Source organism: Saccostrea cucullata, unplaced genomic scaffold (assembly GCF_032062105.1).
Source record: "Saccostrea cucullata isolate Sc308-1 unplaced genomic scaffold, CSIRO_AGI_Scuc_v1 ctg626, whole genome shotgun sequence".
Classification (NCBI taxonomy): Eukaryota; Metazoa; Mollusca; class Bivalvia; order Ostreida; family Ostreidae; genus Saccostrea; species Saccostrea cuccullata.
The window spans coordinates 243,268-268,257 of record NW_026931150.1 but is presented as its reverse complement, the minus strand read 5'-3'; the positions used below and the strand labels follow the sequence as shown (position 1 = coordinate 268,257).

The following is a 24,990-nucleotide window of genomic DNA, read 5'->3' as shown; positions in this document are numbered from 1 at the left end:
AAATAAACTAACTAAGCACATAGTTATAATGAGCAAGAGTGCCTCTTCCAGATTTGTGAATTTTATGGCCCCAGGGTCAGGGGTTCTGGTGTTAGGGCAGGGCTCTATAGATTATATAGTGAAAATGCATTATTTCTTTGAAAATCTTCTTCTCTGCTCCTGGGTGTTAAATAAACTAAATAAGCACAGAGTTATGATTTGCAAGAGTGCCTCTTTCAGATTTGTGAATTTTATGGCCCCAGGGTCAGAGGTTCTGGTGTTAGGGTGGGGCTCTATAGATTATATAGTGAAAATGCATTAATTCTTTGAAAATCTTCTTCTCTGCTTCTGTGTATTAAATAAACTAACTAAGTACATAGTTATGATTTGCAAGAGTGCCTCTTCCAGATTTGTGAATTTTATGGCCCCAGGGTCAGGGGTTCTGGTGTTAGGGCGGGGCTCTATTGATTATATAGTGAAAATTCATTATTCTTTGAAAATCTTCTTCTCTGCTTCTGGGTATCAAATAAACTAATTTAGCACATAGTTATGATGAGCAAGAATGCCTCTTCCAAAATTGTGAATTTTATGGCCCCGGGGTTAGGGGTCCTGGTGTTAGGGAGGGGCTCTATTAATTGTATAGTAAAAATAAATTCTTTGAAAATATTTTCCTTTGCTTCTGGTTTTATGCCAATGATCCAAGTATATATATATTTATGATGAAGAAAGGTGCATCTAGCAAAGTGGTTCTTTTTATGCCCCCAGGGTCAGAGGGGGGGGGTTTACATAGTCTGAAAATAAATTAATGCTTTGAAATCTGCTCTTTGGTGTTAATCAACCATTTTATGGTAACATTTGCAAAATTTTGAAATATGTGGCCCATGGGTCAGTGGTTCCTTTAGGGTGAGGTGCACAACTGGGTATGAAGTGGAAGTGCATTTTCTCTTTGTTACTCTGATCTACCTCTGTGTATTAAGTAAATAGAGTAAGCATGCTAAGTTAATAATTGTGATAAGCAATGGTGCCTCTTTCAAACTTGTAAATTGTGAATTTCATGGCCCCTGGTTTAAAACATGAACCAAATTTAATTGTTTGAAAGTTGTTACACAATACTCAGGTGACCTATAAGGCCCGTGGGCCTCTTGTTACCTTAGACAGTCTTGGATTCATTTATTTAGCTATACGTTATATAGTGTAGGTTCTATGTTAAAGTCTAGATCATAAACAGCAAGATTTTGGATTACACAACATCTGGATAAAACAAGTTTCACTGTATATTTGTATTGATTTAAACAAGAGTTGAAATTTAAGAGATTTGAACTGTATTTTAAAAATCAATTTAAAGTTTCTTTTTCAAATCAAATTTTTAAACCTTCTATGCTTGTAGAAAGAAATGAATGTCGTATTTCAACTGAGGGGAGGCTGGAATTTGATAAGTATTGACTTTTGATGGAGAAATTTTCTGAATGCCGGTATGAGGGGAAAATCTTTAACTGCTTATGTGTGATATTACGATTACCAGGCTTTGATATTGTAGAATTCTAGACCCTTCCACATTGTTCTGGAATGTAAGCATTTTGCTGCATTGTTTTCTCCATAATTGTTTTTGGCAGATAGAACCATTGACAATTGTAGAATTTCCCTTTATGTTGAGCAATAGCTGGACAATACACTTAATGACAGGCTAGTATCTTTAATGGCAGCTTTCTATTGATCCAAGTACAATATTTTTCCAGATATGAACATAAATACGTGGAGATCCACAAATATGTGGCCTGATGTTGTCGGAGCATCAGGATTGCTTTCTAATGACACCTTAATTGGACAGTAATTGTATTGAAAAAGTGCAATCCGCACATTTCAGATGATTTAAGTTTGCTCTAGGAAATCTGCTGTCAAGTGAACTTTATCTAATATCCTGTGATCAGTCATAAAAAACATAGATATGTTGGGTCATATAGACATTGATAATCCGTGGCCTGGCGGTAGAAATATTGACCTTGATGCAACCCAAATTTATGATAGTTTTTTGAGATTGTTCCGAGACCATAACAGGCTAATAACTATGGTTGGTGTCTGGGTATTTGGTTGTAGGTAGATAAAGAGTCATTATTATCATTGTAATGAGATTTAATTGGCTGACATTTTGTTCTGTGTACAAGTCTAACGTCATCAGATGCAGATTCGCTGTCTAGGTGGAAATCGTTTAACTTACTTCATTAGGACATCTGAAATTTACAAAATAAAGAAAAACTGTAAGGCATTTCTCTGTTATCAAGTAATCTTTGGCTTAAGAGGAATCACGGCTTATGTTTGCAAAAAAAAATGAAAATTACTGCATACCTTCAGAGGAAATGATTAAAGACTCCATAGATGATCTGTAAATCATTTTATTGGTCTGTCCGATTCCGTCTGGGTCAACAGATTTCTTCAGCACTGACTGCTAGTTGTAACCTGTTCACCAGGGACACAAGCAAATTAAAAATAGAAATATAACATCATATGGAAGTGATCTAGAACCCAGATTACTATGGCCTTGACCCTTGACCTTGAAGTCGTTAAATTGATTTTTTTCTTATGTCTATTGAGCATTGTCCATTTTGATCATCAGGTTTCATCTTTCCACATCAGATAAGTTTGACCTGATCATTTTTTTAATATTACATATTTGACAATAAACTTAATGATTTCTCTTCAAGTAGCTGATCTTAATTAAGCATCTAGTACTAAAGTCTCTCGTAAACTCAGAAATTCCTTAATGGAAAGACAAGTATTCTCCAGACTGCTATGTCTCTCATTTAACACATCTATTGTCCAGAAATAATCAAAATGTATGAAAAAAAATCAATTACAGCTTCCAGGGGATTTAAGACAGTAATACTGACCCAAAAATCTATACTTGTATTGATTCTCTCCAGAAAAGAAACATTAGCAAACAAGGAAAAAAATCTGAAGACATGCAAAGTATAGTAGAAGTAATGACAGCTCGGAGATCATTGTGTGTGTGGCTTCAGGTTCTAATATCAGAGATGGTAGCTGACATTTCTTTCTGAGTATCTGTACAATTTAAATAAGTGTACTTAAAGATTCATAAACTGCAGCCATTAAAAATGCTCTTATATTTATTATACCCATTGCAACAAGTTGCGGGAGGTATAATGTTTTTGACCCGTCCTTCAGTCAGTGTCAGTCAGTCCTGTTTTTTTTTTGGTCAGCGCAACTTTTCATATACCGATGCACAGAATTTTGTCAAACTTTGCAGATATTTAGGACACAATGTGTAGATCTGCATATTACAAGAAAATTCCAATTCATTTATTTTTTCCGGGATTTTCAGCACTTTTTTCCCGAGAATTTTGGCACTTTGAGTTTTGGGGGAGCTTGGGGTATATGAGCTTGCTCACTTTTTCTTTCATTCTTCAAAAGAATTTATGATAGGATTGTCGAACCCGATCTAAAAAAAAAACCTAAATAAACTAGTACACTGTTGTATATGCACTTGCCCTAACAGTCGCACCATCAACATATTAGTTGGGTTACAGTTTGTACTTATATCTGAAATTGTCAAAGGCTTAAAGCAATTACATGTACATTTAGCAAGCTTTTCAGTTAGAAAATAGAATTATTTGAAAGTCAAATTATTTCTGCATTTAGCTGTTCTGGAGATTTTTGGTTAATTTGCATAATGAAACCCATTTAAATGTAAAGGTTTCTGTTTTAAGTATGATACATGTAACAGACTGTTTATATGTATACATCTAAATGTATATATTTGACTTTTGCTAGGAACCCAAAATGACATACATGTATGCACTATCCTAATTGCCCATATCATATTAATGGAAAACCTTTGTTTCTCACTCTCTGCCCCATCATAGATAATGGATAGAGATACCAATTGACAAAGTACACATATACATTAAGTGTCATTGTGTCGGGAGGTTTTTACAAGTACATGATGGAAATAAAATGTCTGGGATAACCTCTACACTATCCAATATGACATTTCAGCATGAGATACAAACACAGATTCTGACATGGAGATAATCAACAACAAGAAGTAGAGTTGTTTTTACAGCCTATAATTCATTATATATTTATAAGAAGCATTTCGATTACAATTAGCACATCTGTGCGATAGCTAGAGAAACTCCCTACAGTCTATGCCTGGATCTATTGTTGGCCAATTAACTAAAATATTAATTGCTAATAGGTCTCCACAGTTCCAGAAGACTTTGTTAGCATTGCACTTTTAGTTATAATATTTGCATATGTATTTTTAGCCTGAATCATTTCTGAAATAGACACTGTCATTTATGACATTCTTGTTTTTTTGTACCACCAGAAATGTTTTTCTTGAATATTAATTAATTCTTTAGAAATTAATGAAGCTTGTTTGTTGCAGATAAGAGGAGGTGGACTTGATATGAATGTGAAGAGTGCGTGGGAGCAGGGTGTGACGGGCAGGAAAGTGGTGGTCACTATACTGGACGATGGCATAGAGAAGGACCATCCAGATCTGATGGACAACTATGTAGGTGTCCTCTACATAATGTACTATCTATACAGGCAAATCCTGTTATCTTAAATCTAGGGGGGGGGCTTCAAAGATGTCTGATGAAGCAAGATATTGATATAAGGTTAATAAAAGTGATTTGGACTTTAAACTAAAAAAAATACATAACATATATGAATAAATATGCAACTGAATCATGTAGTCTTTAGAACACTTTCATAAACATGTTTATATAGTGTCTGAGACAAGCAATTCATGGACTGTACAGTGATAAAACAAAAATACAGTTCAAAATCCGGATTTGGAATAAAAAGTAGTAGGGTCAGTTGAGTAAAATTAATAGGGTCGATAGGGTTACCAGATACACACATTTTTTTTCAGCCCTATCAAATTATACTAATTAGATTGACCCAAAAATGTATTTCACTAGCAAGAGCTTGTGTTGTTCTACAGAAAACATTTCTGATACTCATGGGAGCATTATACAGATCTTGTGTAATGGAGAAATATGGTTTGTGGAGCTTAATGAAGGCAAAGCAAAAAATACTTCGTGGTGGAAAGAGTAATGGATAGAGTGTTGAGGGGGAGTGGAAACCAGAGGCCATTTATTAATCCAGAACCTCTGTAATTGAACTCAGAGGCTTCCCTGCTCATTAAACATACATGATGGTGCTCTCAAATAGTAACACCTCCTGCCTGCTTCCTGCAGTGGCATTTATATGTAAATAATGTGTTTATTTCTTGAAGATGCATGAGAAACAGAGAAACAAAATCCCTAAGTATTGTCTTGATATTAATTGTGGTCATAAAGATTTAATTGCACTGGTTAATGTACAAAATATTTGTAGGAGATAAGTACAGTGCTCAGATTTAAAAATGAAAATTCATGCAATAAAGAATAAAATATTAAAGGTCAGTCTAAAGCTTTAAGTTTATAAGGTCATGTCACTCTAGCATGGTTAGTATGGGAATGACTTCTTGAAAAGAATGGATCCAAGCACAGTCAAACCTGGTTATCTCTATTGCAATACTTTGAGGTACTAGTATCTCACAACTCAAAGCACATGATTGTAGTTAAAATCTTGAAAAATAAAATAGTTGAGACTATACCAAGTCACTTTGAAATTTTATGGTGCTATTCCACAAAGTTTTTGATAACCTCTTGTACATGTCCAACGAGAGACTAAATTATTATCTGAGGCTAAATGGCATGTTTTTTTTTTATTTTCTTCTGTTGTGTTTTCTTTTCTAGGACCCTGATGCCAGTTACGATGTGAACTCTCATGATGAAGACCCACAGCCTCACTATGATTACACCAATGAAAACAGGTGATTGTATAATCAGTAGTCAAAAAATGCGAAGTTTGTTAACGACTTTACTTTTTTTTTATTTCTACTAATCAAAGACCACAGTGGGTATTCACTAGTATGCAATCCATGTCTAGCTGTCAAATAAAAAAAATTCTCAAAATTCTTCCCCTACAATTGATTCAAGTTCAGTAATACTTGGTACACAAGTACTCTTTTAAGATTGATACATTCCTGCAGGGTAGCTGTTTTTAAGCTCACCTGAGCCGAAGGCTCAAGTGAGCTTTTCTGATCACATTTTGTCCGTCGTCCGTCCGTCTGTCTGTCCTTCCGTCTGTCTGTCTGTCCGTCCGTCCGTCTGTAAACTTTTCACATACATTCCTGCAGGGTAGCTGTTTTTTTTTTAATTATTTTAACAAATTGTGTTGTTGTGGTTATTAAAATTAGAAATTTCTTTGAAATTCTGGGGAATCAAAATTTAACATAGAAATATATAGAAAAAATCATTGAAAATCTTCTTCTCAAGAACCACTGGGCCAGAAATATATGGAAGCACCCTGGAGTTTTAAATTGTTCAAATCATGACTCCCACGGATAGGATGGGGCCACAATTCAAAGTTTTACATAGAAATATATAGAAAATTCTTTAAAAATCTTCTTCTCAAGAACCACTGGACCAGATAAGCTGAAACTTATGTAGAAGCACCCTGGGGTAGTGTAGATTGTAAATTGTTCACTTTTCACAATGGGGAAAATTGGAAATATATAGGGAAAATCTTTGAAAATCTTCTTCTCATGAACCACAGGGCAAGAAAAGCTATGTGGAAGCATCCTAGGGTAGTGAGATTTCAAATTGTTTAAATTATGATCATTGGGGTAGGGTGGGGTCAAATTAAAATCTGGTAAAAAACAGAATTTCCTGTCATGTGGCCCATGGGCCTCTTGTTTTTTTATTATTTTAACAAATTGTGTTGTTGTGGTTACTAAAATTAGAAATTTCTTTGAAATTCTTTTTAGGCCTACTCCTACAGTTTTGGTCCAATTTTAGTAAGACTTGGTACACTTTTCTAAAAATTGGGGGGGTATATCTGTAATGAGACTTTAATAATTAAGTTTCCTGTCAAATAAAGGTGTTGCCAACTTAGAACATTGTGAATAATCTATTTACAGGAATGAAAATCTTTCATGAGCATGATCAAAGCTTTATTTTATAAGGGGATAAATGATGTTTTGCAATTTTTTCACCAATGCATTATTAAAACATATGCATAGTTATAAAACTCAAAAAAATGTTTATTTTTTGAGTGATGGTTATGTACAGCTTGGTAGGAATAGTACATATGGACATGAATAGTGTGTATAATTTAAGATTAAGCAAATTAAGGTGTAGGATGTAAAATTACAGCTGTGAAAACATAGCATGTCTGGAATATTAAAATTTCTTAATGAACTCCTGTGAAGATTCCTCTGTTTCCAGTAATGGCCGCCTCTCAGGGTGTTCTGTTAGTGTGATCAGTCCTCCGTATTGATTTGACCAACTATCTTCTGTCTTAATTTGTTCTACAAGACTCTGAAATGTCTCTGGTCCCTCTGTAGGAACTGTTCAAGATTTCCGTACATTGCCCTGGGAATCTGTAATCTGAAAGAATTTTTTTTCTCTTTTAATTGCTTTTGGATCGTTTGTCTAAAAAAGTGCTAGGAGGTTGAATTGTACAAGATATTTGAGTTTTAATCATGGGATGTTAATGAAGATAAAACAGTTGATGGTTTTGCAGTTAATGTTATTGATTATGAAGATGCTGTGATACATGTTAAGATTCGCCATATCTCTTTCTTTAATTTATATGTGACCTAGTTGGAAGGGAAAAAAATTGAAACAGAAATACGAATGAAAAATAGTTTTAAAAGATATTATCAAAATTCTTTTAAATTTAGTGAATATTGAAATTTTTTCCTTTTATTTTGATGTTCCTTAAATGTCTGTTGATTTGATCAGTGGTAGACACGAGGAGATTTCAGACAAGACATCAAGGCTTGGAAGTAAACATCTTTTTTTAGGATAGATATATATCATGCCCCAGAATCAAATGCTTATAAAACATACATTGGGTAACAGCAGGAGAAAAGAATCCCACTTTATCTGATAATGTCTGATCGATTTCCTCCTGAAAAATATGAACTTGTAGTGTATGGGAGATGTTGGTACAAACACACAGGCATCAGCAGTGGTTAGGGGGCTATAACTGTAGGGGAAACACCTGTTAGTAAGATGTAACCAGGAACATCTGTGGCCTAAATCCTATCACAGGGTGAAACAGTGTAGATTAATGACAGACACTTCATTTGTAATTTGTTTACCTCTGGAAGTCAAGGTCACTTTTGAGATTATATGTCAGCTGATAACAAGTACCCATAATAAATAGTTACATTTGCAGAATCCTTGCACTAATGTTAGACTATCTTTAGAATTATGTTAGTTCGCCCTCTCCCGACTCAGGGTAAAATTATTGGGTCGGTAGATACTAGGTGGGAAAATCTTTTTTCCAGAAAATTTCAAATATTTGTTGATGAGATAAGAGGATATAAAATAATATACATGTATTAAAAAAGTTTTTCATCAAGAAATTTTTAGTCAGTCGGGAAAGGGCAACCAAACAATTATTTAAAGATGACCTTTCGATTTGTTAAATAATAGTTTCATTTTTTGATATTTAGACCTAACAAATTCAAGTCGGTATTAGGAATAAAACAGCTGTATGATGTTAAAAATAAAATGGTGTAATATATTTAACGTTTACTTCCTAGACCTATCCTTTGATCAATATATCCAACAAATCTTTATAAATATCCTGGTATTACATTTTTTATGAAACCTTTATGCAGTTAAGATTTAATGACTTTTTCTATTTTAGGCATGGCACTAGGTGTGCAGGAGAAGTGGCTGCTAAGGGAGATAATGGAGTATGTGGGGTTGGAGTGGCTTATAATGCAAGGATTGGAGGTAAGAAATTCATAGATTGTTGTGTCCTTGAAATCAGAGTTCTAGGGATATACAGGTGGTTATTTTTTTTCATCTGCATGTATTTCAACAACCTTGAACTAGTTCATATATTTTTTTTTATTATGTTTTTGAGATAGAAAAAAAATCATGTTCAAGAAGGTAAAGTAAGGTCAATATTAGATTTCAAAGTCAAGTTTGCTATTAATTTGTCATTGTGAGTATTTCCTTTGTTTATCCACATATTATTTCTGTTTGTTAGGTGTGCGTATGTTGGATGGTGATGTGACAGACTCTGTTGAAGCTCAGTCCCTCAGTCTCAGGAATAACCACATAGATATTTATAGTGCCTCGTGGGGCCCAGACGATGATGGTCGAACAGTGGACGGCCCTGCAACACTGGCCAGGAAAGCCTTCTATGATGGAATTACAAAGGTCTTGAATCTGTCCTGTAAAAATGTTATACCGTATAATCTCTATTAACCGCCCCGGGCGCTTACAAAATTGCAGTTATTTTGGTGTTCTCTTTATGATATTTATGTCATTTTTTATCTTCAAAAAATCATTTGAAAATAAATACAAGAATTTAGAAACAGCTACGATAATGTCTAACTTTACTTAAAGTGAAGATAATCCTCCCAAATTATGCTAAATTGTTCATTTTCAACTGAGAATTAGGATGATAGACAAATTTAATTTTCATTTTCTTCAATTTTTTGATACATTTTTGCAGGGTCGTGGTGGTTTGGGTTCCATCTTTGTGTGGGCGTCGGGTAACGGGGGTCGTGATGGGGACAGCTGTAACTGTGACGGCTACACAAACAGTATCTACACCCTCTCCATCAGCAGTGCCACGGAGTTTGGTAAGGGGGCGCTTGGCTACCACCTACAGCAGTGGATCAGGCGGGGAGCGACAGATAGTAAGTTATCAGGGGGGCAAAGCTTAGAATACAGGGGATTGGAATCTAACTTTTAAAGGCAATTTTAAAATTGATATTTGTGAGGTTGATATGTTTAATTTTCAAAACATATTTGCCATGTAATAGAAATATTTGAATCATTTTTACACATGAAAAAAGCTTTTCTGAAAAATTTGTCCGTCAAAATTTTTTTTCATCTTCTTCTCAAGCAGGATTGAGGCACAATTATGAGTTTATTTTTGCAGGGTCGTGGTGTTAAAAATTAATGGCATTTTTAAAAAATCTTCTTCTCCAGAACCGTTCCAAAAATCTTTGTGTGGGCGTCGAAGATTCAAGTTTGTTCAAATCATGACCCCCGGGGCAAGGGTGGGGCCAAAATGGCCGACGGGGAATATATAGGAAAAATCTTTAAAAATATTCTTCTCCAGAACCACTAGGCCAGGACAGCTGTAACTGTGACGGCTACACAAACAGTATCTACACCCTCTCCATCAGCAGTGCCATGTGGAATCATCCTCGGAGTTTTCAAGTTTGTAACATCCCCCGGGGCAAGGGTGGGGCCAAAATGGCCGATCCAAGTTTTACATAGGAATATATAGGAAAAATCTTTAAATATCTTCTTCCACCCTGGCTACCACCTACAGCAGCGGATCATGACCCCTGCGGGTGGGGCCAAAATGGCCGACCCAAGTTTTACATAGGAATATATAAGTTTTAAAAATCTTCTTCTCCAGGGGCCAGGAAAGATGAATCTCATGTGGAATCATCTTAGTGTAGATTCACAGGGGATTGGAATATATAGGAAATATCTAACTTTTAAAGGCAATTTTAAAATTGATATTTGTGAGGTTGATATGTTTAATTTTCAAAACATATTTGCCATGTAATAGAAATATTTTATATGGAATCATCCTCAGGTATTTTATAGTTTGTTGAAATGATGAACGCCTGGAAGGGGGGGGGGGTAGTAAATTCAAGCCCGATGTGCTCAGGTGAGCGCTGTGGCCCCTGGGCCTCTTGTTATGGATGCAGTCATATCTCTAGCATGTCAAGTTTTAGATATTCTTAAGATCAGATAGTTATATGAAGAAGTAAAAAGTCTTGCCTCATTAAAATCTACATTTGTGTTCCCAAGCATATTATTTTCTTTAATGAAGCATCTCGATTACTATAATATAGCCCTAATAATTTTTAGATAAAATTTAAAGCATCCTCATAATTGGCTTTCATATTACTGAATCTTGATTGTATATATACCAGTACCTTCACGTTTCATTATTATGTATGTTGTAGGTGACCACAGATTTGAGAAAGATGTGCACTGTCAACCATACTGGGACCTCAGCTAGTGCCCCCCTGGCAGCAGGGATTTGTGCCCTTGCCTTGGAGGCAAAGTATGTCCAGCAAACAATGTTATTGTTGTAAATATACAGCTTAGAAATAGGCTGCAGTTGAATACTGTAGATCACTAAATTTTCGCGACACCTTATTTTCGCGAGATAGTCATTGACTTTTTATTAGCGAGACATAATTTTCACAAATTGTTGTTTTTCCTCTATATAATCGTAAGGAATACTTTTAAACGCGAGAATGAAATTTTCGCGAGCTCATTGTCTCGCGTTATTACACGAAAATTAAGTTCACGTGAATAAAACATGATTTACAGTATTATGAAGAAATTGAGTTTTATAGTTGTATTTCAGCTTCAGTAATTTGAAACTTTGTTTTCTTTTGATGATACTGAAACATTGATTTTAAAAAAAATTGTATGAACATAGCTAACAGAAAATGTGTATAATGACTGTACAGTTACTTATCAATATGCAATGATTCCTTGATGATTAACACACTGTCTTTTATAAAAAGCCCCAATTTAACGTGGCGTGACATGCAGCACATTGTTGTGATGACAGCTCGCAAGGCAAATCTGGATGCTCCGGATTGGGTCACTAATGGTGTTGGCAGACTGGGTAAGAAACAAACATGAATAACTCTGTGAGAAATAGTATTTGAATTGATCAGAGAACATGACAAATGGTGAAAGGGAAATAACTTGTATACAATTCCTATGTTTTCAGTAAGCCACTCGTTTGGATTTGGTCTGATGGACGCTGGAGCTATGGTCCGCCTCGCTCGCAACTGGACCACTGTCCCACCCCAGCACATTTGTGAGATCCGCTCCCAGGAACGCAACAAGTAAACATCTGACCTTAATGTATCTTGTTATGATTGATATAGAATATTTAAAATTTAAAAATTTGAAATGTGCAATTGCCTCTTGTTATGATCAGCAGTGGTTCATCACAACTTTTCCAAAGTCTCATACAAGTTACCCACAAAATTTTGTCCTCACAAACAATTAAAAATTTAGTTTCCCATTAACAATTACTAAGTAAAAATTATATTTCCTTGTCTAGACAAATTCCAATGAATGGCAAGATGGTTGTTTCCCTGAATACTGATGGATGTAAGGGTACCATCAATTACGTGAAGTATGTTGAGCACGTCCAGGCCAGAATTACCCTCACTGCCGCCAGACGAGGCGAGATTGAGATCTACCTTACATCGCCAAGAAACACGAAATCTACTCTCCTAGCTCGTCGTGGACGAGACGTGTCGCGGGAGGGCTTCAACAACTGGGCTTTCATGACAACACACAACTGGGGGGAAGAGGCTGAGGGCACCTGGTTCCTCCAGATAGAGAATGGGGCAAGCTCCTGTAAGTATCCTGTGTAGAGGCACCCATTGCTTCCATGGCGGAACACTTTCTTTTGTTTTTAGTCACAAAGTGTGGAAACACCTAGAGTATGTTAGTTCAGTTTCTTTTTTTTTAAAGAGCATGAAGTATACATACCACTTCATTTTTATATTAACATCTTGTTTGTTACTGGAATGTTTTCTATTTGACTACAACACTGGAAAAAAAAAAATTGTGGATATTTTTTTAATATATCATAGAAGAAAAACTTCTGATACTCAGGTGACTGTCAAGATTTATGGAACTCTTGTTTAAAAACTTGTAACAAATTAAGCTTTTAAAAGAACTTTAATACTTTTATGAAAGAAAAAAAAAATTACACAAAATAATTTATTTGACCATCAAGTTGTTACATTTTTTACATTTATCGAAGAAATGATACTGTCTGAAAATTTGTCATGTTATTTAAATTCTTAGTGTTAATTCTTACTACACTATACGTACTAAAAGATTATTATTATTTTTTGATAAAACAAAGGAAGGGTCTTTCAATGTTACTGTTAAACTCTCAGAGGTAGGTTAAATAGTTATATTCAGCAGTGATAAACAACAAATGTAGAACATACATTTCTTTGCTGTAGGAGTTGACTAGGAGGTAGAGATATGTAAAATGGGGTTTACACAATAATACTTATTCTTACAGTCTAATAATTTAAGGCATGGTAAGACAAAGTGATGATGGAAATCAACTTGTTATAATCTATTTCCATCCTTCCAAATCCCAGATACATATACATACTTTCTTAATGGAATGTGCAGCAGAATATTATCATCAGCTTTTACCTGATTGAAATTTAAGGCATTTTTCCTTCTGAGTAGTAGACTATCACACAGATGATACATAAAGAGATAAACTCCCCTCCTTTTTGGTGAAATTTAAAGAACACTTTGAAAACTTGACATTATGTTATGTGATATATTCTATGGAAATGTATTACATTTACAGAGAAACATGTATTTGTTTTTACGTACTATTAATGCATGAAAAATGTGCTGTCATATGTTTTGTAGTTTTCTCCCTTATTTTGCTTGCTATTATTTTTTTTGAGGTGTTTTAATATTTTTTTTAAAGTATATAAATAGAGTCTTTCTTAATACATTTTCTTTCCACCAAAAACAGAATTCTAGAGATAAAGGGACCATTTTGTCTACATTTCTGTCTGGCATGATAAGGTGGGCAAGCTAGGTCTTCTTTTTATTTATAGACATGAAATTCTCTCTTCATATGACATTATAATTATAAGGCAGAGCTTGTAAAATCTCAGAACTTGTTAATAATAGAGGCTACTTACATATAGCTGGTAAGTGTTGGTTATAAACTTAAGTATATTGAGCTGGGGTTCATGGTCAGAGAGACTTGCAAATTATTATCACAAGTGTATCCTATAAAAAAACAGAATGTTTTTGTTTTTTCCAGCTAGACCTTAAATAAAAGTGCATATCATTATAGAAGCGCTTCTTTTTGTTTGAATATGCCTTTTACAGCTTTGTTATTATTTTCATGTTTACTCAGCAAAAATCTTGTTTTTACTGTTTTGATGTTACAGTTTTTAATCCCTGTATAACTTTTTCATTAAAATAGTAATATTTATGTCACTGCACTTTTCTTTTTCAGTATCTTGATTGAATCATGAAAATAGTAATTTGAAGAAAACGTAAAACCTTACAAAGTTTGTGTACCTGTAAGAATTCCTGTCTGCTAAGGATATCTCAGAATGTTTTGGTTCAAGACTTGATATATTTAAATAGAAATTTTCATTGAATTTTAAGGGAAGTTTTAATATGTGTATGGATTTTATTTTGCTTGCCAAGAAAGTGAGAGAAACAACTCTGAGCCAGATACTAAGTCTGTGAAGTGTGTTATAATACATGTTCTGTTACAGTCAGGTGGGCAGAGATGAAGGACTGGGTACTCGTGTTGTATGGGACAGAGGTCCACCCCCAGGACATGCCCAAGACCACCACCAGTACCACCACTGCCGCCGACAGGAACAGCCTCATAAAGCGCCACAATAAAGAGGGTGGGTTTCCTCCATTACCTAATCCTGAAGTCAATAAGATCAGGGAATACCACTCCCCTTATTATGTCAACAGGAATCGTCCAAAAACATACCCTACTTATCACAACAGTGACTATGATTATTACTATGGCAACCATCCATCGCATGAGAAACACATTTGCATTTTTGAGACTTTGGCCAAGAAAAACAACATGTCTACTGGTGAATATTTGCGGATGGTGCGGTCTAATCTCTCGGAAGGCAAGCCATACTGTCTGTTGCATGCCCAACTTCTCTGAGATGTTGTCAGTTTTACTTCACTGTGGTCCTATATATGTCTCTCAGTTCTTCTTTATTTTGTTTTATCATGGACAAATATGTTTTGCTAATATCTTTTTTGAAGCTTGCATATATGCACTGAAACAAATGCTAGTATCAAAAAAATTAACTGCATTCAAAGTGCATGACAGCATATGGATGCATGGTATTTCTTAACATTAATAATTTACAAATGAAGTGGTATTGCATCTTCAATTTTGTAAAACAGATATTAGAAGTTGTGTTTGATAGAGTTTTCATCCTCTTTAGCATAGTTTTACATTATTAATGTTCATTCTAAACAAAATTTCAGCAATTTTTTTTTTTGCTTTTTGGTAATTATAAATTAAATTTTTTTTCTTTAATTTATACATTCTGCATAATAGCTACAATTATATTTTTTTACCATTATTATAATAATTTTTTGTCATTAATAGATGGGTGGGGCATCAAACCTTACAGCAAGGGGAGAAGTATTCCCTTTTAGGAGAACCCTTAACTTCTAATTCTGCTAAAATGCTGAAAATATTCCCTGGTTAACTTCATTGCCCCGACTTCTCATCAATAGGGAGGTGTGACTGTATTTTAGAAAGTGTGAACATGACAAGTGGGTTTACTGTATAAAGCTGATTAAAGAAATAATCCATGTAATCTATAGCACCATCATAAATATCAATGGGCTCCATAATTTGTGATTTTACCCTAGGCTTGTTTAAAAACACACACACATATACATGTTCAGTAAGACTCGTTTAGTACAAACACGGATATTGCGAATTCATGAGTATAGCGAAGTTATCATGAATCCCCCAGCTATATAAATTTAATGAATTCGTAATACAATATAAGGAATTATGGATCTAGCAAGGTAATATCATTGGACCCAGTGACTTCATTATAACAAAGTTTTACTGTATAAATTTTAACCAAAACAAAATTAATTTGTTCATTATATACTTTTCTTTCACACTATAGACATTTTTCCTTGTATAATTCATCCACTACAATATATATCTGGCATAACATACAGAGAATATTAATTGCCTGTTCACACCTTTACAAGTACAATATGTATCACCAAAAATATTGCAGATAAAAAATAAAAAAAAATAATGTCACACCTATGGTAATTCTGTTCTAAGGAGTGTATGTGTTACTTCACAGGATATATGGCAATTCATCTAAAATGTAGAGATAAAGTTGTGTGATGATGGACGTATGATGATGTATTGTAGTCTTCCCTTCAAATATTACATAGATATTGATTTGTACATGTATGAGTCCAAACTGTCATTCAGGTTCTCAATAAAGACATAACATGTACTGGTTTTCACAAATCCAAAGGCCAGGGTTAATACTGTTCATGAGAGTTATCAAATAATTGTACTGACCAAATATACAGTCAATAAATGGTAGGAACACACAGATTTGTTGATCATTTACATCAATATTACCTGCATGAAGAATGATATAAATAAATATCAGATAGTGCTGCATACAGTCATATAATTATCTAATTTAACATCAATAATCAAACAACCAAGCCTGATACAACTATTACTAGGTATACATACAAGTCTTTTGAGCCATGTTTACCACTTACCAGTTCAAAAAAAATTGATGCAGGGGAAGATAACACTGATTGTAAACTAATCTTTAATTCATGTGCAAGAAATATCACGAAGTTTTAGTGCCTTCTTTTTACTTGGAAATATTTCTAGCTGTAAATCATGTATGTACTGTCAGTTTTTATGTATAATGTTTTATTATTTGCAAAATCTAATAGTCCAAGATGAATTTGAGGCTGATGAATTGGAACTAAAAGTTGTCAATTATAAATTATACTTGGTTTACAGTATTATCTCCTATGACTAAATAATGATATTCCAGCCCTGCAATCAGAGTGGGGAAAAATAATCAGTGTAATATACAGTGTAAAAAAAAAATCAATTATTTAAATTCTATCCCATTCTGTAGTTGTGTTTTGTAGTTTATGTGTGCATGATACTTTTAATTAATAAGCACCACTTGTCCATATGTGATACAGTATAAAACCTGGCTGTATAAAAAATGGCTGTGTCCAATGCTTAATAGAGGCATTTATAGATGTTGTGAGTCTAGATCATTTTATAAATCATCTTTCATAAAACTATATGAATTATAATACATGCAAACTATATCTTTTACAATTTTTTTTTGTTTCTGTGATTGAATTCTGGCTATTTTTGTTACAGCTGAATTAAAGGATTGGAAAATGACAATCTACGGAACAGACAAGCACCCACAGAGCCAAAACATTACTCAGCCTGTGTTCTCCAAACATGCAAATAAATGTCCAGAGGGAACGTGCTTTGGTTTGTATATATTGTCTGTAAAAATATTTATTGTAAATTTTAATTCAGTGATGTCTTGCTAAAAGCAGTGTACCGTACATAGTCTGTAATATGAAAAGTTTGATAGTATTTGGTTTACTCAGTTTAGAACTTTGTAAACTAAGGAAATATGATTTGAATAAGGAAAGTTAGTGAATGCAACTTTTTTGAGTTAATCAAGAGTCTTGGTGTATGTATGCCTTGAAAATGTTTGAATTTTTTTGTGTGTTTTTCAGAATGTAAAATTGGATTCTACAAGCACAAGGACGAGTGTGTGGCAACCTGCCCTGAATATTTTTATGGTGACATGGAAACAGTCATGTCAAGAAAAAACAGCTCAAAAAAAGCCAAAAAAGAGACCATGTTTTTCCGTCACGGGACTTGTAACCCTTGTAATGAGGCCTGCAAGACATGCAAAGGTCCTGAACTAGAGGACTGCTTTCAGTGCAGGAAGGGTTATGAGCTTCGAGACAACTTGTGTCGCAAGAAATTAATCATGAATTTCTTGGACCCAGATATGCTGAGTTTCTTTGTCTGGGTCATCATCCTATGCACCTCCGCCATCTTGTTATTCGGGGTCATTTTCATCATCTTACAAGCAAGGGACCACAGAATTCTATGTTGGAAAGAGAAAAGACATTTTGACGAGGGGAAGGGGAAATATAATGGTGTTAAATCTGCCAGTGAAAGTGCCGAGAATGAGCAGGACCACCTGAACGTGGTGGTGAGGAACGTTCATTATCGACACGAGGATAATGAGTTCATGTTACATAGACCCTTACCCCCCCTCCCTGTGTCTCATCATGACCCCCACATCCCCAGACTGTTACAACACTACAGAACATGAGGACTCTGTTTTTAAAAATTAATGCTGTTATTAGAGTTTTGTGTTCATATCTGTCTGCTGAAAATCAAACCATACTGCCAAGAATGATTCAGTGTATGGATCAGTGCATAGTCATGCCAAATCAGTGCTTTTATAAAAGGAAAAGTCAAATTTCAGGGTTTTTTTTCTCAAATGAACAAGTTGTACCTTGACAAGTAGGTTTTCTTGATGCTGGAGTTAAAAGGGTTGTGCAATTCTCTGCTGAATATTTTAAGCTAACTACATGTACTTCATTTGTTTACAATTGTATTCTCTGATCTGTAATTTTGATTGTTTTGTATATTGTACAAATATTGTTTTTATTGTTACAGTTGATAATTTTATCAAATGATGAAGTATAATGAATTTATTATAAACAAATACTTGTACTTTTACTGATAATTTATTGTTGCAAGTGTCTGTCTGTTGCATAAGGGCATTGAGAGTCCCCAACGTGAACTGATATCACAATGTTCTGTTTGAGACTTGGAAAACCTTTAAAATTGAAAATTTATATAAACAGCAGTCTTTGTGTTATTCTTGTTCGTTGTGGAGATTGGTTCATTTCTTATCCCCAAAATCTCCATTTGAATACAACCTCGCACACCATTTCAAATCCGTTTTATCAGTCAAATTTTCAAACATTGAAAATATGTACATTTGAAGCTAATGTTCAGAAATTGAAAATGATTGATTAACTTTATTAAATATACTTTTCTTGTTAAATTTAACCTTGATTTAACCAGTAGAGCTGCATTTTTACAAGCAAATGATTTTTTTTAAAAATACATGTATTTTTATGTTGTATAAATTATCTTTTACCCATTGCATATATAGATAAAGTATATGTATATACAAAGGTCAACAACATACTAAGCAATGTTGAAATCACTGTGTATGCATTGTGTTCAGTGTTGGTTATGTGTCTTATTGTTATGAGGTGCATGCATGAATTTCTGTGTGAAATATTGGCCAGTTCTCTTTACCTTATAAGGTTATTCTGCTTAGTATTGTCCTTAAATTATTTGTTCATTTATAATTGTACTAGAAATCCAAAAACAATAACTGTTCAAACTACATATTTTTGGGGTATTCTGGTGCACATTGTGTTTTTTGTTGTAATTAGTGTTTCAGAAACTCGTTTGTAAAGACCAGATACTCGTTTGTAAAGACCAGATGTTACCGATGTCCTCATTAAGATTTTTTCTGGTGAGAAAAAATTTTTGTTCAGGGATTATAACTTTTTTTTTTAAATTGAGGACATGTGTATATGCACTGTTAGCTTACTGCATGAAAATATAAGTGACTGATGCAATTGAACGTGGCCTTATTCAATCTATGGTCAAAACACTAGGTTATTTTGTTTTTATGGATACCGATTATGGATGGTTTATCATAATCCTGGAGGAGACAGTACCCACCAGCCCAGTCTAATAGCAAGAAAATGCTAGAAAATACTTTGGTTTTGCATCCAAAAAGTAAGAGAAAGATAAGTGTACATGTAAGAAGCAAGTGTTGAACCAGCGACTTTGATTTTTGGCTAATTGCAGTGTTAAACCAGTATCGTCAGTATTTGACCACTTACATTTTCTGCTAGAGGAAAGCTCATATTGGCATGAAATATCTGGTGTGTTTAAATATCTTATAACATCAACTGACCATTTTTTGTAGCTGTGAAATGCACAAACTTTCATGCATAATTTGATAAAAATAGCCAGTAGATCTTAGACCAAACATTTTTTGATTGCATTTATGAGAATTTTTTTTATGTTTAGTTATGTTTAAGTATTTTAGAGGCATGCCATTTTTACGTACATTTACTATTTTGTGATAATTGATGCAGCATTATTATGATTTTTAAAGTTGTTTTTTCCTCAACATTTTATAAATTGCCCACCCAGACAGTGGAAGTATTCACCGATGACTTTTTAACGTTGCTTTTCATAATTTTGTTGTCACATCAATTGAAATACTTCTACTAGTAAATAAGGCAAATTGGGAGTCTTAAATTGATAACAATAAATATTTAGCTTAAAACTGTTAGAAAGTTGTTTGATGGTTCACGTTTTTCATATTTTTAAATTTTCATTCTCGAGCAAACAGTTATTAATTAATTCCAAGAAATTTACCTCTTGTGAAAACAGAGAAAAACAGAGGGATACATTATTGCAGCTAAGAAAAAGCTGTGTTATTAGTTACTGTTAATAGCGGACACTTTGTGTTTAAAACTTTTTTCTTTTTATTTTAAATTTCTTGAAAAAGTCCCTCCGTGACTTTGGGAGTAGATTTCCCCTCCTTATCAAAAACAGTTAATTTGGAAGTTATGATGCATCATTAAGTAGTTGTGTGTATTTAGAGTCTCTAAGCTGAAGTATTGAAAATGTTGTGTCTATATGTATTGTTTAAAAGTGTGGATAGAGAATGGTGGAAATGGCTCAGATTTTTCTTATCCACATGTTTAATGTTTTCATATGGTTGTCTTAAAAAATACAATTTAACAAAAAAAAAAAACTTTCAAAAATTTGACTTTGTATGTGTATTGGATAATAGAATAATAAAGTACTGAACACTTTTATTATCTATTTTAATTAAAAGTAAAAAAAAAATAATTGTTTAATTTTTGGTATGTGATAAGTTAATATCTGATTGGCTGGTATATGTATGTTTCTTATCATTTTAGATGGTGAATAACATTTGTTTTGTCATTCATGAACACATTTGTACATGATGAAATGTATGTTGCTTATTTCTTGGAACTGTTTCATATAGTGTACTAGTCAGAAATGCCATAATTGATTAAAAACCAAATGTGATTTAAATCACCCAGATATCCACTCTTCATCCTTTACAATGCCTGAAGATGAGCAAAGTGGTATTTAGATTTTATAAGCAATTGCCAAATTAGTAATAAGACCAAAAGTACTTTTTTTTTAAATGTTGAATTAGAATATATCATTAATTTTTCTGAAATTTACAAAAAAATTGCTGATATTGCAACATTAAAAACTTCATGTATCTTATATTGTACAATACATACAATTTTTTGTTATATTTTTCTCCATTATGTTTTTTTTTGTTTTTGTGAGATGTATATAATTTCTATGAAATTGAGTCATAAAATCTATGCTGTTTACATGGTCAGCTATTTGACATGTTACTTTGGTCAGTATGTTGAGCAATAAATAATAGATCTTTATCATTAGTTTATGATCTGTTGATTCTTCTCCAATGTGCTGTTGTATAGAGCAGTATGACAACTCTTTGATGAAACTACAGTGTCCCAAGGATTGAAAATGTTGCCTTCTTTAAGAAGAATGAGTTGGAGGGGGGGGGGGGTGCCTTATAAAGTCCCGATCGGGCCCCTCGGAATTTGGTGTAAAATTTCACTACAATTGCTCAGAAGCATCCTGAGGTGTTGCTTGTACATAAATATTTAACACACAAACAGAATATATGAATTCATGACCTTGACATTAGACATTTTGACTTCATAATCAGCAAGGATTTTCATTTGGCTTTAGGGAGTTGTTATGTATATATTTGAAATTTGATTGCAAAAGTGCAAAGGCTTCTCGAGATATCGCTGGAAAACGAAAATGTTAAAACAGAATTTACGACATTGACCTTTTGACCTCAAAATCAACAGGAATCTTCTTAGGACATAGGAGTGGCGCAGTGGTTAGAGCGTCTGCTCCAGAGACACAAAGTAGGAATTGATCCTTACGTTATGGGTTCGAATCCCCCTGTAAGACCTGGAGACCGGTCCTTCGGATTAGACCGTATATACCGATGTCCCGTGTTGCAATACATGTAGGTGCTGACGCGAAAAAGATCCCTCCCTGCTCAATGCCCCCAAGTTCCGAGTATAGGACAAAATTGCAGCCCTCTACCGGCAACTATCAACTGCAAAAACCCACGACGTCAACGAAAAGAGATTACATTTAGAAGACTCGGGAATATCAATATAATTGAGATGAATACAGATATCAAAAACAATTACAACTGTACAAGAGGAATACGCACGTAATGGGAATTCTAGTACGTCTGTCGACCATTTAGTACAGTTACAACGAATGCCTCTCATATTTTAGACACTCGTGCGCCTCATGTGAGTAAGTCAATTCCTATTTACATAAGCTAACACACAGTGTACACAGACGAGCTAAGGCCAGCGAAACAACAGAAGCGAAGAGCGGAGAGACTTTGGCGAAGAACTAAACTGATACACCATCAGTTTTTCAAAACAGGATTTTAATCATGCAGGCCCCTTTCTTTATAAGGCCAAAGAAGAATTCTATTCTTCTAAAATTCAGGAAAGTATCCAGTGACGAATTTAATGATGGGCAAGAATCAAGAGAGTCATTATTCATCAGAGATGAAGGTCTTGCAAATGAATTTTCAACGTTCTTCATAGACAAAACAACGTCTATTAGAGAGGCACTTAAACAAGAAACAGGAAAAGAAGACAGCTATCTAGGCACATACATATATTATAATTGGATTTGTACTTTTGAATTTTGGACGTTCCACAGAAGATGAAGTAAGATCCTTAATAATGAAGGCACCCAATAAATCATGCGAACTGGATCCTATTCCCATAAAGATACTAAAAAAGTGCATGAATCCAAAAATGCCGCTTGTCACAGACATTGTCAATTCATCTCCAGATCGTAAGGAGTTGATCCTTACGTCGCGAATTCGAATCCCACTGTGGGACGTGGAGACCAGTCCTTTGAATGAGACCATATAAACTGAGGTCCCGTGTCACAGTAGGTGCTGGCACGAAAAAGACCCCTTACTGATCAATGGCCCTAAGTGCCGAGTATAGCACAAAAATTTGTTGCACTCCATCGACAAGTGGTGGCGTCTCCATATGAGTGAAAAATTCTCAAGAGGGACGTTAAACAACATACAATCAATATCTCTAGCTCCTGTCTGTTTGAAAGGAAACCATAGTTCGTCCACTTCTTAAGAAACCTGGACTAGATAAGGAAATGTTGAAAAACTATTGACCCGTATCAAACTAAACTTTTATCTAAAAAAATATTTGGTTAAAGTTGTGACTTGTAGGATTGATGCCCACTTAAATGCGAACTCTCTTGACGATCCACTTCACTCGGCATATCATCCTAGGTACTCCACGGAAACGGCCCTAATCAAGGTCCACAATGATATTGTGACAGCTCTGGACCTACAATTTTCAGCAGTCCTCGTTCTGGATTTGCCCGCTGCTTTTGATGTCAACGATCATAAGATACTGTTTCAGTGCTTAACTGTGTCTTATGGATTCCGCGATGGTGCTCTTGAGTGCACCAAGTCTTACATGTACCTCAAGAAGAGAAAATATCAGTTGGATCCGTCCGATCAGATGCAAGGCAGTTGTCTTTTGGTGTCCACAAGGATCTGTAGGACCGAAATTGTACTGCTTTTTCTCCTAACCTTTTGGAACCATATGCCATCAAAATGGAATGATAAATCACTGCTGTGCAGATGAAACACAAATCTTCATGATTATAAGACCACTGGAAAAATGGAACAATTATTTCTCTCGACTTGAAGCGTGCCTTAGTGAAATTGGTTGGAAGAAATCGAACCCACATAAACTGAACCAAGAAAAGACCGAGTTAATAATTTTCACCACAAGGCAGCATCAGAAACATCTGCTAAAATTGCAATTAGAAGTTGGTGATAACATCATTGCAAGCGTACCATGTGTGAAAACTAGGTGTCTTTTTTGATCAACACCTTACTATGGAAAAACAGGCATCCTCGGTAGTCAAGTCATGCTATTTCCAAATACGCAATATTGGATGTATATGGCGTTTTCTCACAAAAGAATTCCTTAATATCATGGTGAATTCCATAATCACTGCCAGAATGGACTATGGAAACTGCCTTCTTTATGAAATTTTAAAGAGCACACTGCAGGACACTGCATCTCGTCTAGTTACAAGATCATCGGAACGGGAGCACTCCTATTCTTGCTGATCTTCATTGGATATCTGTTTATTTTCGTCCACAAAATAAAATCATCTTGACATATATCTACCAATCGTTACACGGGTTAGCTCCACCTTAGAATGGAATACAACCCCGCCAGATCTCTGCGATCTGAGTCGACATCGCGGTTTGCTATGCCAAAAATCAGGACAAAGACATGGTGAACGTCGGCTCAGTTGGGCAGCAGCATTTTTGTGGAATGGCCTTCCTAATGACATAAAGCAGGCCTGGACATTTTTAAAAGCTATTTAAAGACGCATTTTTATAGAATAGAATAGCCTTTTAAATACTTGGCGCACTTTTAGCAAAAGCTCTCGTTATTCTATTGACAGTTTTTTAATGACGTGATTGTTAAAGCTGTGTTTTTTTTTCTTTAAATCTGTCAGAACAATACTACACTAAAGAATAAAGATATATTCATATTCTGATAAAATTCGCTAGATGTAAGCTTCAGTTAAATACTTGTACATAATTCTCCCATATACAATGTATATGCGTTCGAATCCTTTTTTCATCGAGGAACTATTGATTCCCTTTCAGGACTAATCATCAAATAATGTTTTGTCCGATTTTATATCAAACGTTACTATTTCAATAAGAACAAAGCTGTTTATAGATTAATGTCAGGGTTTCTGGAGATATGAATTCGTATTATTTCAAAACGTTACTCCTCGTACAATCTTTTTCTTTCAAATCCAATAAAACTTGCTACACAATAATACATCATGTATATCCTACTATAACGTATCTATCGATTTTCCACTACATAGTATATAAAAGGAATTGATAAATACATGTATTTGCTTGATACCTTTAACAGTTCTTTGGAAAAAAAATGATACTATTAATTAGTCCAAAAGTTGCCATTTCTCGGCATTATGGAGTTACCGGACCTCAGTATAATGAAGTATTTTTTTTTAAATAAAACCCAAAAGAGTTCAACATTTGCTTTTACC

General features: G+C 34.4%; 1 protein-coding gene across 1 annotated transcript in view; it reads left to right on the top strand.

Annotated features, from left to right (window-relative positions):
* LOC134231578 (furin-like protease kpc-1) overlaps positions 1–21,230 on the top strand; it is a 47,958-nt gene extending 26,728 nt beyond the window's left edge. Inside the window, 13 exon segments of the mRNA XM_062713544.1 lie at positions 4,385–4,513; positions 5,748–5,824; positions 8,716–8,804; positions 9,064–9,236; positions 9,535–9,665; positions 9,667–9,721; positions 11,015–11,115; positions 11,588–11,691; positions 11,800–11,917; positions 12,139–12,440; positions 14,363–14,740; positions 17,032–17,151; positions 17,406–21,230. Of these exon segments, the coding sequence (XP_062569528.1) occupies positions 4,385–4,513; positions 5,748–5,824; positions 8,716–8,804; positions 9,064–9,236; positions 9,535–9,665; positions 9,667–9,721; positions 11,015–11,115; positions 11,588–11,691; positions 11,800–11,917; positions 12,139–12,440; positions 14,363–14,740; positions 17,032–17,151; positions 17,406–18,016 (2,388 nt within the window). The 3' untranslated portion in view covers positions 18,017–21,230.
* The last annotated feature ends 3,760 nt before the right edge of the window (positions 21,231–24,990 follow it).